At 44.9% G+C, this 19,289-nt stretch overlaps 1 protein-coding gene across 1 annotated transcript in view; it reads right to left on the reverse strand.

Moving 5' to 3' along the window:
• Positions 1-19,289, reverse strand: part of WDR6 (WD repeat domain 6) — a 71,302-nt gene that overhangs the window by 42,966 nt on the left and 9,047 nt on the right. The window contains exons 2-3 of the mRNA XM_069206204.1: positions 12,503-12,622; positions 5,442-7,806 (exon numbers count right to left, since the gene is read on the reverse strand). Coding sequence (XP_069062305.1) covers positions 5,442-7,806; positions 12,503-12,575 — 2,438 coding nt within the window. The 5' untranslated portion in view covers positions 12,576-12,622. The remainder of the gene's footprint in view (positions 1-5,441; positions 7,807-12,502; positions 12,623-19,289) is intronic.

Here is a 19,289-nt window from a genome sequence, read left to right on the forward strand (position 1 = left end):
CTTTTCCACTAACCATGTGTTTGCCTTTGCCAAGGCTTGTTGGTGGAATTCCTGCACCGACACCAGTCTGCAATCTTCACTCCAGGGTGGGACATCTTCTGCATTCATCTGGAACTCTTCTCCAGGTCCAGGGCTGTAGTGCTGACCTGTTATTCCTCTTCGTCGACCAACTACTGCAAGTACCGCTGGGTGGGCATTAGCTCCTACCCCTCCTGGACTACACTGTGACTTTTGGACTTGGTCCCCTCTCTTCAGAGGTCTTCCTCTCCGGGAATCAACCGCTGGTTTCTTGCAGCCTTGTCTGGGTGTCTTCTTTTCTTCTTTTTACTCCTTTTGGATTGTTTGGGGAAATTCCAGTGATTTACTCCTGCTTTCCTGGTGCTGGGGGGTACTGTGTCACTCACCTCTGTGGTTTTATAGTACTCCTAGCTCCCCTCTACACATTCCACTTACCTAGGTGGGGGTCCTGTGTTTGCATTCCATTTTTTTAACATATGGGTTGGGCTCCCCCCCCTAGGGTCACTATTGGTTATTGCTATTTGCACTGATTTCCAACCTTTTCTATGACTATTACTGTTTACTAGTGTATATATTTAGTGTATTACTTACCTCCTACTGAAGGGTTGCCTCTCTAGTACTTTGTGGTATTGAGTTCCAAAAATAAAGTACCCTTATTTTTGTACAAATTAGTGTTTTCTTTCATGTGTGTAAGTGCTGTTTGACTACAGTGGTTTTGCATGAGCTCTGCATGTCTCCTAGATATGCATTTGCTGCTCATCCACAGCTACCTCTAGAGAGCCTGGCTTCTAGACACTATCTACACTTCACTGAGAGGGGATACCCGATAAGGTGTAAGTACCTCAGGTACCCACCACACACCAGGCCAGCTTTTTAACAGTACAATCAGGGTTTAGACAATGGTACAGTACTGAAACACCGGTTCTGTCTGTTCTGGATGAACTACGTCAGAAGTGGATAAGGTAAACCTGGTGGTCTTAGTGTTACTGGAGTTATCATCCTCTTTCAACACAGTATTGCATTCTTTCCGGACTGGTGGAGACTGGCCTCAAAGAGCAGGCTTTACTGTGGTGTAACTCCTACTTAATGGATCGGTGCTGGGCTGTGTTTTTTGTCCATCCTATCGTCGGAATATAAAATCATACGACAAGGAGTCCCTCAGAGGTTGACACTTAGTCCAACTTTGTTTAACATCTATATCTGACCTCTGTTAAAATTGTTGAGACTCCACTGTATTAACTATGCTGATGATACCAACAATACCTAAATGATCACATCTATGGATGCTTTTGGTCCGGTCTCCCCAATTCTTTCCATCTCTGTATGAAGGTTGTTACCTACTGGTTGGGTGTAAACATTTTAATTAAAGTCCAACTCAGACAAAGAAGAGCTACTTTGGATTAATCTTGGCTCCCCCATTCTGCCTTGCCCTTCGACCCACTGGCTTACAGATTGACTTATGTTGCAGGAACCCTTCAGAATTTGGGAAAAACCTGTGTTTTTCTTGGACGCTGATCTCTCACTTGTTAGACAAGCTAATCATGTGCCCTCTTCCTGCTGATAACGTTTTTGAGGTAAATTCTGTTCTTTCTTTCCAAGGCCGTTAGCAGGATAGTAGTCCAGGCGACCATTTTGAGTCATCTGGATTATAGCAATTCCCTGAGTATTGAAGAAATTGCAGCGCACAGAAAATTCAGCAAGCAAACTTGCTGGCTGGCTCTTGGCCCCCCTCTTCATTAGCAGCACTGGATGCCCAGCACTGGCTTCCAGTGGCGAAGATGACCGCCTCTAAGTCACTCTGCCATGTCTATTTTGCTTATCATTTGTTGGGTTCGACCTATCTTATAAGTAAGTTCACATGCTATATCCTGGTTCATTCCCTGTGATCGCCTGATGCCTTCCTTCTCCAAGTACCTAGATTCCAACATACCCAGATGGGAGGCAACGCTTTTGTGGTTGTTGCTGCCAAACTCTGGAATGCCCTCCTACCATCCCTGTGTAATTTGCAGAATCTGTTGTACCTCAGGAGTGCACTGAAGACTTGGCTTTATGTCAAATGAGCCAACTGTAGGCACCTTTATTTTTGTCTTCAAGACCTAGGACACCTGTGCTCTTAATAAACCTTGTAACATAACTTAGCCCTCATGACCCTCTCAGGATCGGGGACCATGATGAAGTGTTCTACAAAGGCAAGTGAGTCAAGGGACAGCATAGGCTCGCCAACAAGTGCAGTCCTTCAGTGGTCCCCAGCACATTCTCCATCAACCGGTAACCGGCCACAGATGCTGCTCAGGCCTGCCTGACAGGACTCAGTAAAGGCTATTGCATTTCATTTGTCCTCCACTATCAGGACCATATCAACCTTCCTCGCAGGGTGCAGGAGAGGGGCTTTTAAAAATTCTAGGCCTGTCGTAGTCTGCAGGTGCACAGCAACACAATCCTGGTTCTGGTGATACATCTCTGTCACCCTACGTTGAAGAACTTTTTCTGAAGTGCAGATGAATTTACCTTACTGGCACCGAAGAGCCAGTATTTGTGTTAAAGCAGAGGTCTGGCAAGAAGCCAGTGGCAATCACTGCGTGCCTCATTACGACTTCGGCGGTCCTTTAACAGGGCGGCCGAAGCCGCTGCAGGCAAAAGACCGCCAGTACTGGAGCTCTTTTGCCCGCCATATTAGGAATGCTCCGCTGGGCCAGCGGGCGAAAACAGCCCAGCGGAACACTCACCACAACATTGATGCCAGCTTGTAATTGAGCCGGCGGCGATGTTGTGGTGCGTCGGGAGCGACAGCACCCGTCGCGCATTTCACTGCCTGTAATTCGGGCAGTGAAATGCGCAATGGAGCTGTGCATGGGGACCCTTGCTCTGCCCATGACAAGTGCATGGTCAGTGCAGGGGCCCCCGATGCCCCCATTCCTCCAGCCTCTTCATGGCAGTGTTTACTGTCATAGAAAGGCTGGAGAATGGGGATTTGAAATCCCCAGGGCAGAGCTGCTTGCAGCATTGCCCTGGAGGATTACGATCGCCGGCACCGCCAGGCTGCAGGCTGACTGCAGCCTGGTGGTGTTGGCAGTTGGACCGTGGCGGCTCCGCCACGGTCATAATGGGGCAGTCGGACCGCCCTGTCTCGGGCGCTCCGTCCGCCATCGCGAGGCAGGCGGTCTTAATACTGCCAGCCTCATAATGAGGCCCTAAATGTGTCATGAAAGGAAACCCTTAACTTAAGTCAACCAATGCAGCCTTCATCTTCCTGGGTGTTTCAAACACTAGAGGCGAGTGTACAGAATGCTCACTCAATTGTGTATTTTATAAGAGCAGTGCAAAGGTCTTGGCAGAACATTGGTTCTTTCCCTACCAAAATCTACTTCAAAATCTGTTGTGTGAATTGTAAGGCACTCCAACTGTGCCCTTTCCCCTTAATATGTTCGGTAGTGCTTGCATCACTATGGCTTTCTCCCATGTCAAGTTACAAAATTGAGAAGATTGACAAACAATGTGATACAGAATCGAAAAATGAGCAAGAGCTTGTGTTCCAAGACATTGTGGGTCCCACTGTATAGACCATTTGCCTAATGTGCAATGTCCATGCCCACAAAGTAACAGAGAGTGGCAACAAAAATCCTCTATGTTGCAATGTCTTTGTGAGCAGAACTTTTCATTTGAGTTGCTGTACAAAAATAATTTCAGAGCCCAGGCACAGTGATGTGCATTACATTCTGAAAAGAAAATTAACAGATCTGGGCACGAACTACGTGTTTTTCTGAAACCTGACAATAGAAAGTAAAAGATACTTTGAAAAAACATTTTATCTCATAAAGACGTTCATGGCTGCTAGTGCTAAACTATGAAAAACACAAATCGTAATGTGAGACGGTCTGGTGATCCAACAGCCTGGCTGCAATGGTTAAAAGGAAAGAAAGACAGGTTAAAACCTAAGACAAGATTAGTCTGGGAAAATCAGGACAGTCTAAACAATGCGCTCAACTTTGGTCACATGAGTGTATGTGCATTGCCACCTCTTCAGGAACCATCCCCTACTGACTTCCCAGATCACACAAGCTGAGACATTATTTAACTTCTAACTCTGCTTACTTTCTTTCGGTCTGAAAACCTTGGGACAACTGCTCAAGCCTTAATCGTTTTCTGCACCAAATCTAGACTAGTTGGATTCCTTAAAGCACCTTTGAAAACCATACTTAACTGAGCAGCTTATTCAAGTCTTTAATCAGAAATTATAAAACATGACTCCAGTTTAAAAGGGCAACACTGGTTTAGAAGCCAAGATCAAATTTTAAATCACCGGTCTAACCTATAAGGCTCTACACCTTCATGAACATTAAGCAAAGAGGTTTGAACAAACACCGACAAACAACCCACATTTCAGACTAACCAAGGTGTTCTCCTTCTTGGGATCCGCTGCCGCAACGCCCTTTCTGAGCTGCATTGTCATTAATCTCTACTATCCTCTCCCTGTTATCTGAAACCTCCATCTCCCAAATGTGCCTGAATTAAACTGGTCTCATGGTTTCATTTATTACCCGAGGATTCTTGATCTCATTGCATGTTCAACTCAATTTGGATCCTCTACTTAAGACTTACCTATCGTTCTCCCCGCCTCATATCAACCCACTACCCGTAAATCACCCCATCATTGTCTTTTGAGCCCTAGTTTTAGCATCACTTGCTGGTGTGTCTTACAATGGACAGTCCCTTGTCCCACGCTTCCAGTGTTACCAGTAAAGCACTCTTGGACCAGATGAGTTATTTGCAGTACCCAACACAAATGCATGAAACAAAGAAATAGAAACACCTTGCTTTCGGGACATATGTAAAGTATACACAAGACAGCTCATGTACGATAAGTATGGAACAACCATCAGATATGTGCACATACCAATTACCATTGAGAATTGGTGGTAAGTGCTGCTAATTGCAAACTACTCACTAGCAAATGACAATGAGTACTTACCTAGTAGTCATTATGTAAGAAATAGTATTAGGCAGGGGAAAACATAAGAGCTGTTATAGCTTTGTCCAATCAACTGAAAGAACAAATAAGTTGCATAACTCAAGAAAATCAAAAGTTATAATATTCACAATTCTATCGTCGGGTAACATGCTGTCACTTGATAAGCCTGGTATTCAGGCTTTCAGGACAAAAGCAGTTTTATTTGATTGAACACACGAAATGTCTAGGCGCATGAACCAGTATTTCGATCATCATTCGTTTGGAGTACTATCTGTATTCTTGTGATAATTCTAATTATTACTTAATAGGAAATGTTCCTATTACAATGCATTTGCCAGAATACATTTAAACCATAAATCTTGTTTGGAGGATGTACGGCTATGGCAGATGGTAGAATCTATGGCTATACACAGTGGCCCATTTATAACTACTTGTTAATTCTTTCACTATTTACCTCGTTTCTGAGTCCATCTTCAGAAGCTTGTGCTTGTTCTTTATGCGATCCCAGTGCTCATCCAATCTATGGGAAGCCAGGTGGACCACCTGGCATCCGATATCTTCTCTGTCACTTCCATGGCTTATCAGAAGCCTATAGCACTCGATTTCAGCTCTGCCACCAGCAGAAAACAGTACCGGGGAGCATGCTGGGGCATCTCGTTTTCCATTTTTGCTTTTGACTACTGCCAGGGTCCTCACGCTTGATATGTGGTCATTGACTACTGCAAGGTGGGACATTTTGTTGGAAGATTGATTAAAGGCTAAAACATTCATGGTGGTGTCTTCACTACTGGTCACTAGGATATTGATATGTTCACCTTTTACCTTTATACTTCCTGTGTGTCTGACACAGGTGAGCTCTCGGCCATGTAGAGACTCTTTGAGGATAGACTGGCTATTATCAACAGTTGAGCTTTCGTAGACAAAGATGCCACTAGACTTTATGTAGACGAAGACCTCACTAGAACGGGTGTTACTGTAGCCCCAAGATCTGTGGCCTCCGCCACATGGAACAGAATGCAGCTTCTCATTGGTCATTGTGCTCCAGAGCACGAAGTCTGTGGATTGAAAGCCCATCACCAGTAGATTACCATCTAGAGTAAAAATAAGTTTCTCAATCCAGTCCATGCCTTTACATGGCTTCTGCTTCCTCAAAACTTTCAGCTGGCAGTCTTCTATTTTTAGCTGTCGGTAGCAGCCGTCTCTCCCTGAGCTGTACACCAAACCATCACAGCAGTTCAAGGAAGTCACCCCCAGCTTTCCGTGAACTCCAAAGAGAAGAGAGACCGGCTCTTGTGCAATGGCGCCTTTCTTTGAATCGGACACTGACTGGCATGAAGCCTGTTCTCCAACTTTGTACAACAGCAAAGACCCTCTGCGGTCACCGCAAACAATCAGATCTTCTTTGGGGACAAAAGCTACGCTAGTGTGCCATCGGTGTTTGCACAGAGGTAGGCAATAGCGGCCCCTCTCTCGCACCTCTCCAAGAAGTCCAAATGAGCATGGCACTTCGAGCCATAACATTACACCACTGGAGCCGGAGGAGAAAAGGCTGAATATTTGTGAATCTTGGGACTGGGGTGAGACCCATGTCAAGCTGTGAACCTTCCCCTCGTGAACTTTGACTTCTTTCACCTCCTGATTGACCCCAATGGTAAAGATCTTCACACACCCCATTATGCTGCCGATGGCACACAGCGCAGTACTATCAGGTACCTTAATAACGTCAAGAAGACTGTAAGACTGATAGTTTGTGTCATCCAAAATGAATGCCCACTGTTTAGAAATGACATCATAAGTGTAAATACTGCCAGCATCTGTCATCACCAAAAGGCACCCTGCATCGACCAGCTTCACTGCTTTTGGAGATCCTTTCAAACCGCACACATTCAGTTGAGTGAGAGCAGATCCAACAGAAGTCTTCGGTTTGAGCTGCCAGAGTCGGATGCCAGCATCCGCGCCACCAGTGGCCACCATGTTGTGTCTCTCATGGACAGCAACTGCTCTGATGCTGCGCCCTTTATGGCCTTTGAAAGTGTGCACAATGTCACCCGCGTAGCTCCACACAATGCAGGCAGAATCTTCCCCGATGCTAAGAATATAGTCATGGAGTAGCTTAACAGACCAGACTCTGGATTGGTGGCCGTATAATACCAGCAAGCACTGGACAGGAGTCTCGGCCCCTCGTAGGTCACCAACCTTCCACAAGCGAAGACTTCTATCGTCAGAAGCAGAGGCCAAAATGCCTTTGCTCTCCAGGTAGCAAATGCTAAAGATAACGCCCTTGTGTCCATCAATCCTCCTCCTGGGTTTGATTGTTCCTTGTCCATCCACAGGATCATTCATATGCCAGACGACAAGTTCATTAAAGACTGTTCCTGCAACCAGAAGCAACTCGTTCCAATAGTCTCCAACAAAATGAGCAGAATATAAGATGCACTTCTCTGAACAGTGCACCTCCCGGAGAATCTTATGCCCCATGTAGTCATATAGTGCCACAGAGTTGTGACCAAGGGCAAGGGCAAGATACAAGGTCACATCCACACCACCCTTCAGCCACTGCAGATCCCAAATCCAGTCAGGTAGCTCGTGGAATCCAGAAACTTCTTTGAGATTTACCTCATCATCATCTATGTACAGCTGGATGACTGTCAGACCTTTGCCTCCAAACACAGCCAAGAGCACGCCCTCCGTTTTAGCAGGGAGCAATCCACACTGCTTAATTCCATGAATATAATGACTTCTGAGCACACTCTGAGAATGCCTCGGCGTGCGTGTTCTCTTCTGCTTCAAGCTGTAAACGTTGAGGACAGGCCCTTCGCCTAAAGATAAAAAGTCAAAGTTAACTCTAGAAGAAGTGGCAAGAAGTACTAAATAGTTATAAAAAATACAAGTCCAAGACTGCATCTCAAGAGAACATCTCTGTGAAACTTAGATGTTTAGTTTTATTGAAAGTGGACAGCCCATACAGAAGAAAGAATGGACAGAGATATAAAAATCAAAATGGCAATGTGATAAAAACACTGAAAACTGAGAATTTCACAGCAACAAGGTGAATGTTTCAGAGCCATGCTGTGAGCCCAACTAGTAAGTTTTCGGTCAACGTAGTGGCTTCGGTGCACTTCTATACACTATTTTTTGTTTGGCTGTCCAGGGGCACTGGCAAATACAACATTTACATAGGTCACAAATTCTGCCCACTTGCTAAGGTTTACATTATAACATTCAACTAGTAAAACTTTTAATAAAATAGAATGGTTTCATATTTACACAGGACATCAAGTCAGCTTGGCTAACAGAAATTTAAAGGGGCTACTTAACTCTGTATTTGCCAGAAGCTCAACTGCGACTCTCAGGCCTTTGACAGCAAAGAGACATCAATGACCTGCTACACTGTTGGTTTCAACAATACCAATTTTGTAACTTAGATGAAAATTGTACTACCTTGAGGTAAAATATGACCCAGTCACACGCTCCTGTAATCCTTGTAGCGCTGTGCAAAAACGTGTTGGTGCCAGCCCATGCCAGGGTGCCTGCCTGCCTGCTCCTTTCTTCTCTTAGAGAGGTGACCTACTTGTGCCCCTGCGCCTTCACAGGTTATCGCACTGAACTTCCTGGTTATTCTTACTTCACTGAGGTCTGATGGGCGACTGACAAACATGGTGCCAGAAAGGGGCAATACCGCTGACAGTGACTGTGAACGAGGGTTTGGAGCTCGATGTTGCCTAACACCTTTATCTATTTTTACCTCAGTGTAAATCATAGGAGCCTTCCAGCTCTGGCTGGCAGGGAAGTCAACGAGCAGGTTGTGTGATAGAAAACTGGGTTATGTGCGGTGTGTGCATGAGGCCTGGCACAGAACAGGTAAGACCTGGTGCACCTAGAAAGGATTTAGGCCAGAGGGCAAACACCACACTGAGACCAGCATGTCAGTCATCATCTCAGGTAATAAAATGCACATCTCACTTTTACATCTGCTGCAATGTGGATCTCAAACGACAATGCACAACAGGTTACACTGTGCATAGGAAGCCCCTCCTCCCTGCTGGGTTTTTAGTCTGTGCAAACGCATCTGTGCTATGGGGATATCAGATCATAAACGTACAGGCAAACACACAGAGTCCTGCATGTGCCGAAGCCTTCGCGCCACCCAGTGCACAACGCGGTGACTCAAATGATGAGTTTTTTTGCTTCATACATTTGATCTTTGCCTTACGAAAGCTACATTTGTTGCATTTATGTTTTTATTTCATAAGGTCTGTTTCTATCACCCCAGAGGTAACAGAGCACTCTTCGTGCCAAGATGGACATGTCCTCACACGCATGGTTAGGCAGTGCTTGAGAAGACATTTATACAGCCCAGGGGGAAGGGGCATCAGCAGGAAGCAGAGGAGGGGAGTAAGGAAGATTAAAAGGATGGCTGCTTCTTGAAGTGTAGCAGGAAAAGGGACAATCCTGGGTGCACTGGAAGGCTGTTTGAGCACAGATTTGGGGCGCAGGCAGAAAGGCCTACTTCCGTGTTTGTTTCTAAAGACTTTTACATTTTGAGTCTTGTAATGGGAGCACTGCCAGTGACGTGGGGTCCTCCGGGACCCTGGAGGTTGCTTACAAGGTAGTCTGGTTAGTGCTTGCAGTTGGTCTTGGAAATGATGCACCATGTTGTGAACAGGATGCACACTGGGAGAAGAAGCCAGTGGAATTGTGTTAGGGGACAATGATGTGTAGGTATTTCCTCTAGATAGGGATCAGACAGGCTTTAGTCGGCAGAAGGACTTTAAAATGAGGTTCTATTGTATGTGAACGGCCAATCAAAGCCTCGATTGGCAGGGAAGAAGCAGAGGAGGCCGATGTGAAATGAGATGGTATTGGATTTTACTTCACACCATCCTTGAAGTATAGATCAACATCAACAGACCCTTGGCACAGGTTGAGAGGTCCAGTCTGTCACATCATGCTTGGGCCTTATATTGGCTATTAATAATAAGAATGGATTATGCCTTGGGTGGGTTGAGCTGAAGGTACACAGCAGACTTCTACGTTTTACCATTTGCTGGGTTGAGTTTAAGGCAGGGTGGACTGAAGACATCCAGATTCGGACAGTGTAGGCTGAAAGACGACACAGGTCACTGAGTGGCAACATCTGAGGTACGAGTGTGTGTTGTTAGCATATTGTTAGATGGATCTGTCTTGTAGGACATGCAGTACATACAATGAATCTACTACAGAGATTAACTACAAATGTTTGCATCAAGATACGTTTGGCCAGAACAACCTTTAAAGCCCTATAAGTGTGGTATGGGTTGTCTGTAGTTATACCTTGTGCGCTAGAGGACACTAGATATAAAATGGTTAGAACAATAGTTCCTCCTGTGATGTACAACTGGACGTACCTATGGTATTACATGCATTCTTAAGTGCCATATGGAAGCTCTACCTCAATCCCATCCAAACGGACAGACATGCTCTCAGCTTCTCTTATTGTTTTGAACAACTTTTTCCATGCAAATTTTCTTCAGGAGTGTTCTGACTCACTAATTTGTTCCCTTTTTCTTGCCTTTAATATGAAAATATCATACGGACGATGATGACGGTACACCGAGGAGGAGAAAGATAGCTTGTCCACACAAAATGTTGAGATGAGAGGTTCATGTGCACACCACAGCATCCAGGTTTAGTCATTAGGAATAACCTGGACTGAAATCTGGAAAAGGAGTCAACCCATAAAATCAGGGTGAAACACTTTGGAGCTGGCTGTCATCCAACCCTCAGCAAAACAACAAGTTTGTGTGAGAATCCCAGACAGGTTTCCTTTACGATGCTGCAACCGCGATGAGGCCTGGGCAAACATATCACATGGGCACTGGTCTATCAAGTGTGCATAACAGCGATTCCAAAGCTGCATGGAGACTTTGAATCTGATGCTCTCATCGGTCATCTCGCTGTACACGGCTCCCAGTACAGTTCCAGCACGTTCCCTCGCCTTTTCAACACATAGCAGACCCAGTGTGCTAAGAATGTGGAGAAGGCTATGTGGCTAGTAACTATTTGTCCCCACTCTTTCTTTCAGGCGTGTGGAGAGTACTGCCCGAACCTGTATCTATTAATAAATAACATTGTTGTTTTCAAATTGTGCATGGACAAAACAAAATTGTTCCCCAATGTGCGTGAAACATGCTGCAGGATACCTGTGGGGTACTGTTTCTCAGCCATGGGCGCCCATGATGGTCACATTTATAGATGCAAGTCACCAGAGAGGCTTACACAAAGGCTAAAATGCAGCTCACACCAGCCTTGTGTCTCCTACACCAGTGTTTCCTGATCTCCCTCTATTCTGCCTTCAGGAAAGCCAGGTTTGAAATCAGAGGTTTTTTTTATTTTTTATTTTAAAGATCAAGCCATAAAATGCCAAGCCTAAAATGTTGGCTCTCATTCCACTTTTGCCACAAATGCAAGGAAGAATACTTTCAATTTATGTTTCTTAATTCTGAGAGTAAAACAGAAAACAAAACTGCCAGTGTTGTAGCAGCCACGCGGGGGACTTTTACGAATACTTTAGGGAATCCAACCCTGGAACACAATTTAAACACAAAATCTACTGGATTTTTTCTATTTCTGCGTTATATTTTCGTGTTTTTCTTTGATAGTTACAGATCTTAAAAACACCCAAATGGGCACACATGAAGCACCGCTCTGCGTTTAGCTGAGGGCTCATGAAAGGGCATTTTAACATTTTACTATTCTAAGTTTTCACAGCCTAATTCCAGTCATTGCTCTCAGAACGTTTGAAAATAAAGACAAATCAAGGGATGAGAATCTGACCAACACATGCAGCCTAGATTAAAGGATTTGTGATCAGCATATCTCAGTCTCTTACTTATTAAATCTGTAGTGCAAACACATGAAACATAACTCCAAATACAGTACGAAAACAATAACAATGAGAAAATGGAATCTACTTCTTTCTGTGATTTTCTCAGTTTACGAATGGAGTTTCTGCTGCAAGGATCTGTGAGCAACCTGTAGTTCACAAGTTTAAACCCCCACAACGGCTGATTTGCTTTTCATCCTTTAAAAAGATGATAAATATAATCCTCGTCGATACCAAAATCTAAATGGTTGTTCGAATAATGAATAAGTAATCAAACTAGTATAAAGACGGGAATTTCTACTTTTCAATGGGAGTTAAAATAACATTTTAAACTACAGACTGTTTTGCAATAATGTATATTGTCATAACACTAAATGTTGTCATTCCATCTCAAGACGTTGCCTCAGATATTCCAAGGGCAAACTCCTAACGGGACCTGACCTGTATAACATTTTGGCCACTGGAATGGCCTTCTCCAAACTATCAGCTAAACTTTAAAACTACCTGTCGCTCCTCATAGGTCAGAGAATCAATGCACATTCCGTAATCAGATTAAGACTTCTCGTATTCACCGACCTGGAGAACTAGATTGCTTTTCACAGGATTTTTTAAGGGAGGCATTATGAATGTTTAAATAAATGATGACCTACCTGAGAGCAGATGGTCCCCGACGAACTCCAAGGCTGCGATGGGTGACAGGAGCAGCAGCGACTCCATTGCCATGGTTACAGTCAAGGATGAGCATGGGTCATGTGCCTTTCATCGGGCAGCTGTGGTGAAACAAGAGATTTACTTTATCAACACTATACTATCTAATTATTATATGTGCCCACAAATGAAAGGAAATACTGTGACGTGTACACTAGGAAGAGGTGCAGGTCCAAACAGTAGATTTAGTCACACATGATTCCTGGATACAGTACCATCATGTAGTAAAGATAGTTCCTTAAAAACACCCTGCCAGAGACATGGATTTTCCCTACATCTCAACTATCCCCTGACAGCAAACTCCCAACTGAGAGTGAAGTATCCCGTGATCTCACCAACACCCTCTAGCATAAAGTCTACAATCTCACAGAGAGAGAAAACTACCATAAACATCAATCATTCTACAGGATGATGACATTCCAGAACAAACCGCTGCTCTCCATACTGAAAGACATGCCCTAATCAAGATGATTGCACTTCCTCAATTGCTGTATGTTCTGCAAAACTATCCCTTCTCGCTTGCTAATAGATTCCTCTCTTCATTCCAATGTGAAATCACGAGGTATGTAAAGAGTCTACTTAACCATACGAGTCGAATGCCCCCATAATGGGGGTCTGGGACTAGCCGACATTAAGTTCAATTATTGGGCTGCTCAACTAATCCAAACAACTGGCTATTTGCAGATATGGAATGTCTAGCCATATGCCTAGAGATGAAAACCCTTAGTACCCCTCACTTAGCGTTGCAAATGTACAGCTCTATAATTACCCTGGCCCTCCCACCAATTACTAAGATCCAGCTGGATTGTTGGCACCATTTGTCGAGGATGATGCGTTGGCTTAAATGGATAACTAAAGAGACACCTTTATGGTATGGCACCTGATTGCCGCCAGTAGCTCGGCTATCTGGGTTTAGTCCCTAGGAGACCATTGTGATATCTGAAGTAGGGGTTGTTGGGTAGACTAGTCACAGGAAGTAATTAGATCAACTGCGAAAATAATATGATTTGCATAATTCACAGTGCTTTAAATATCAAAAAAATCCGGCATACCATGGAAGACCAAAGGGCTGACCTTGCCGCAGTTTTGAATTATAACCCATGTGAATCAAAGGTAGGCTTTCACAAGATTAAGGGCTAACTAGAGGACGCTACTCATGAATACCCCTGAACCCTTTCAATCACTCAAAGACAACTGAGACCACAACTTAGGCCCCCTAGAAGAGGGGAACTGGGTAGATGCAAAGCTGACTACAATGAAAACATTTTCATCTAATATACTATACGCCATCAAGGCTGCACAAAATAGGGAGAAGTAAGGGTGGGGTATGTCTTGAGTGCCACTTGTGAGGGGGTACATTCTTCCATGTCGTATGGAAATGCTGAGTGATCCAGCCATATTAGTCAAGAGTCCATGAGGTGCTGGCACAAGTCAGAGTGGGGCCATTCGTTAAGGACCGTCCTGTAGCACCGCTAGCGGTAACGTCCGATGAGGGTGGAGAATGAGCATGCAGAAAAGTGGTAATCACTGGCTTAATATTGGCTAAAAGGGACACAGCAAGGCACTGCATGGCCTCCACTGCCCCACCAATCATCAAGAAGTACAGCAGCATGGACATATGTGCGGTGGCCGAAGAGTCAGTATATAAAACTAGAGGGTGACCGGCAAAATAATTGTTTTTTAAATTGGGGAGAGTGGTTAAACCAACTTCTCTGCAGGTCACGTGACCTAGACCTAAGATATTGGCTCAGATGAGATAGACCTTGCCTAATTGAATCTATGCTTGCACTTTGCTACTTTTGTCGGCTTGTGGAATGTGCCGGACTTGTGATGAGGAAGTGGGAATGGTTTGTGTTGTTGCTATATTGTTAACAGTGGTGCGTTATACTTGCTTTAAAAATGTAATAAAAAAGTAAGTAGCATTGGATTACAAGTCCTCTTGTTTGTAGTCCTGTGTGGCACTTAAACCATGATGTGGATCAGAATGACTAAGGAAGTATCTCTTCAGTCAACTGGAGTTAACCTGAGATCTGGAGCACTTGGTCTATGCTGATGTGTTAATATGCCAACACCCCTGGAGTAATTCTATAGGATGCTCTACTGCGGAGAAGAAAAAAAACAGTAAACCAAATGTTGGGAGGCTTCTCACTTTGAAAACACCCACCCCACTTTTTTGCAATTTTCATGGACCATGAAAATCGTCCCACCACACTTTTTTTTTTTTAAATCTGTTTATTAAGTATTGTGCACACACAACAGTACATTTCGCTATTAATAATTTTACGATCTGTTTACACACATTTATAAGCTTGTACAGTGCGATTGCGTAATGAAGAGCTGAAATACAACTTAAAACTGTACAACAAGTGGTTAAAGTCACAACTGAATACCGAATAATGAATGCTGATATAACACATAGTGCTGGCTACACCAATTGGAGGGTAGGAGGGGAAGGAGAAAGATACAACTACTGTGTATGGGAGCTGTGAGGCTGGAGTTGAGGTATCGATTGTGGGGCAGAAAGGGACGCGGAGCCAGTAGTGTAGTGAGCAAGGCTAGGCATGGGTTACATAAAAGCAAATAGCCGTTGGAGAAGCACCCTGAAGCGTTACGTTGTTACACTGAGGAGGGAAGTGGAGATGTTAAAACAGAGTGATGTGGGGGCATCTGGGAATTGCGTGTCATAGATATTGAGCTGAGAAATAGTACATTTACAATTGCTAGTTTAAGGGGGGTATGTGTCATCCCTAGCTTCTATTGCTACCACAAAAATATCCCAGGCTTCGGCACCATCTTGTATTAGGCCTTTATGTTGTAGTAAGCGTAATGTCTGAGCTTCGGCTTGTGAGCAACTATGTAAGTCACGGAGCCAGGCAGAATGAGAGGGAACGTGGGGGACCTTCCAGTGCGTAGCAATCAGGCGCTTGAAGACAACAAATGGTAAGTCGATAAATCTGTGAAGATGTTTATCGCCTTTGGCACGGTGTCGTATGCCAAGTAGGCAAGAGTCTGGGGTGGGTAAAAGAGTGTGGGACGAGATGTCTACTGTGACGTCCGTAATGCGTTGCCAGGCTGAGTTTATTGAGTGGCAGCTCCAGACCATGTGGTAAAAGTCTGCTGCTGAGGTAGCGCATCTGGGGCATACCGGGTTTGTGTTCGGGTATATTCTTTGGATGCTGGCCGGGGATAGGTATGAGTGGTGAATATAATTAAATTGGGTGTATCGCAATCTGGGATTGCGGGATACTGACTTGATCATTGTGAGAGCCGCGACCCAAGTTTTTTGTGGTAATGGTGAAGGGAGGGCGGAGTCCCAGTGTGCTTTAGCAAGCGGCAGGTCAGAGCAGACTTCAGCTAGAAGCACTGTATATAGTTTAGTTATGATGCCTTTTGTGCTTCCTATAGTAAGGATAGTGGTGAGTAATTGGGATTCGCGTGGCTCGTTGTTGCCAGGTCCCCATAAGTTATTAAGTATTCGTTTAGTGCCGCTATATGTCAAAAAGGCCCCAGTGTGCATGACCCCAGCGGCCACTAGTTCTTCGAAGGTGCGCATTGTGGAGCTTGAGTAGTAATCTCCCACATTCAGTGTACTCATGCCGCGCGTATCGTGGTGTAATGAGTGTTTGGGTGCCCGGCAGTTGAAGCTGCGGTAACAGAGGGGAGTAAGGAGGCGAGGGGGCCTTGCTTTGAACATATCTACACCAACAGAATCTAGCTGCTTCCAACAGTATGGGTTTTGACAGTAGGCGGTTAGGGCTGGATAGTAGTGAGGTCAGTATCGTTTGCGGAGCTGTATATGCCCGCAGCATTATGCATTCGGGAGGAGGCGTTTCCCTGAGCCATGTGGAAAGCCAAAGCAGCTGGGCAGCTGCGTAGTATATTTTGAAGTTAGGCATGCCCAGTCTGCCTGCTTCTTGTAGATATTGTGTTATAGACAACGCTACTCTGCGTCTATCTTTGCCCCAGAGCAGGTCAATTAGTAATGAGTGCAGTTTGTGAAAAAACGAACATGGTAGGCATAATGGAAGGGCGGTAAAATATTATAGAAACCTAGGCAGGATGAGCATTTTGGCTATGGCTACCCGACCCATGGGAGATAGGGGAAGTGAGCTCTAAAACGACAGTGAGCTGCAGGTGGAACTAAGTGCCCTGTCAATGTTGCCCTCTTTCAGATCGGCAATGGAGTGGTAAATTTGTATCCCAAGGTATTTAAAGGTAGTGTGTGACCATGGCAGTTGATATTGCGGTAGTACCATGTGAAATTCGATTGGTATGGGAGTGAGAGGGAAAATACTTGACTTGAACCAGTTAACACGTAGACCAGAGGTGAGTGCGAAGGAATCCAGTATTAGCATCACCCCTGCCATGGAGGTGGAGGGATTACACAAGTATATCAGGGCATCATCTGCGTATAAGGATATAATATGATGTGTATTGGATTCAGTGATGCCCCATATGTGGGCGTAGCTACGTAGCTTAATTGCTAATGGTTCCATGGCTATTGCGAATAATAAGGGGGATAATGGACAACCTTGTCTGGTGCCTCTGCCTATGGGGAATGCTTCGGAGATAGCTCGTCCATTTTTGACTCGAGCTGTGGGTTTGGAGTGGAGCGATTTGATCCATCCGATGAAACCAAGCGCATTGAGTGTGCGCATAAGATAGTCCCAGCTTAGCGTGTCAAGCGCTTTTTCAATGTCTAGTGAGAGGGCCACCGCTTCTGATTCTGTGATGCTATGCATTATGTGGATCAGTCTTCTAATATTTAAAAAGGTGCTTCTCCCTGGAATAAAGCCAGACTGATCAGAGTGTATTAAGTTTGGTAGGTAGGGGAGTGACCTATTTGCCAATATTTTTCAAAGTAGTTTGCAGTCTGTGTTTAGTAGGGAGAGCGGCCTGTATGATTTAACGTCAAGAGGGTCACGGCCCACCTTTGGAAGGACGACTATCAGAGCTTCGCGCATGGAGTCTGGCAATTGTAGTTTATTGCACGCTTCGTTGAATACCTCTATGAGTAGTTGTAGGAGGTGAGTAGCATGGGAGTTAAAATACTCTACTGGTAGGCCATCCGAACCAGGGGTTTTGCTGCGTGCCATTTGTGACAGAGCTAAGCGCAGTTCTTCCATAATAGTGATGGGACCGTCTAATGTGTCTGCGTTGTCAATAATGTGTTGGTTTTGGGAAACGAGTGATAATATGTCAACTAATTGCTGCTGTGATGGGGGGGAGGGAGGCGTATATAGGGCGCAGTAGTATGTAGAGAAGGCTTTGTTAATTCCTACTTGGGTGTTGATGATGTTGTCAGAGTTCAAACGTAGCGCACCTATGGGTGAGGGTTGCGAGGGTTGGCGAGTCAGCCATGCTAACAGTCTACCTGATCTATCCCCCTCAGCGTGTTGTTGTGTCATGTAGTGTCTGTAATCATGCTTACATAGTCTGGTGTCTACTTCTCTATGGGCAGCTCTAAGCGAATTCAGTGCTGCCAGCGTGGACTGGTTTCTGGAAACCTCAACCTCCGCTTTGCGGAATTTAACCTCCAGAACTTGTAACTCTTTAGTGAGTGTCCTTCTTACTCCCACTGTGCCGCAAGGCAGTGTCCGCGTATTACCGCTTTGTGGGCATCCCACTCTATGGCACGAGATGAGGTTGTACTTTTGTTCAGAGAGAAATAATCTGACAGTCGTTTGGACAATTCTGCGTGGAATGGGGGGTCTGAAAGAGCTTCTGTCTGTAATCGCCATGATGGTATGCGAGTGTGTGTGCAGTCCCAGGCCAATATTGCGCAAAGCGGGTTATGATCTGAGATGGTGCATGCCAGGTACTCGGCCATGCACACTTTCTGGATTACGGCTGCGGATACCAAAATCATGTCTATTCTGGTATGTAACTTGTGCACAGAGGAATAATAAGAGTATTCACGGTGGGTGGGGTGACCGACCCTCCAGATGTCTCTCAAACCATTATTGGAGGCCCAGTTTGTTAGTTCTAATGAGGCACGATTGGATGGAGCTGTGTCGAGTGGGGGAAATTATTTGAGTGTCTAGGACGCTGTTAAAGTCGCCCAACCCATATGCACTTTAATGTGGGGTCGCTAAGGTTACCAGTGGTGAGCGTTCGCAGGAAATCGCGTTGATTTGAATTTGGAGAGTATAGCGCTACCAGCGCTAAGGGGGACCCATCGAGGACGCCTTCTAATATCACGTATCTACCGTTTGGGTCGCATTGTGTACGAGACGTGGTGAGTGGGACCCCAGGGGCAATCCAGATCGCCAGCCCTCGAGCAAAAGACGAGGATGTGGTGCCGTGCAATTGCCCTTTCCATTTTAAGCGTGTGTTTTCCAACGTGGATTTAGAGAGGTGTGTCTCTTGTAGTAGGGCTATGTGTACCTGATGGCTCCTGAGAAATGTATGTATCCTTTGCCTCTTACGCGGTGTTGCCATACCTCTGATATTCTATGTGAGTATCTTATATTTCAAGATACCTTGTTGAGTTTGAGAGGTCATGAGGCAATTATGGGTTTAGCTAAACGGGAGAGGTGTGTGTCCTCCGCCCCCATTGTGGTAGTATTGTGTCGGTTACCCTCCAAGGCTAGCCAGTTAATGTCCTTAGTGTTGTTAAGCATAAGCCTATTGGTAAGGCAAATGTGACATGCACAATTGTGAGTGTGTTTACGATTAGATAACATGTGACAAAACCATTGAATAAAAATGCAACCAAGAACAGTGTAT

The sequence above is a fragment of the Pleurodeles waltl genome, chromosome 9 (genome assembly GCF_031143425.1).
Source record: "Pleurodeles waltl isolate 20211129_DDA chromosome 9, aPleWal1.hap1.20221129, whole genome shotgun sequence".
Classification (NCBI taxonomy): domain Eukaryota; kingdom Metazoa; phylum Chordata; class Amphibia; order Caudata; family Salamandridae; genus Pleurodeles; species Pleurodeles waltl.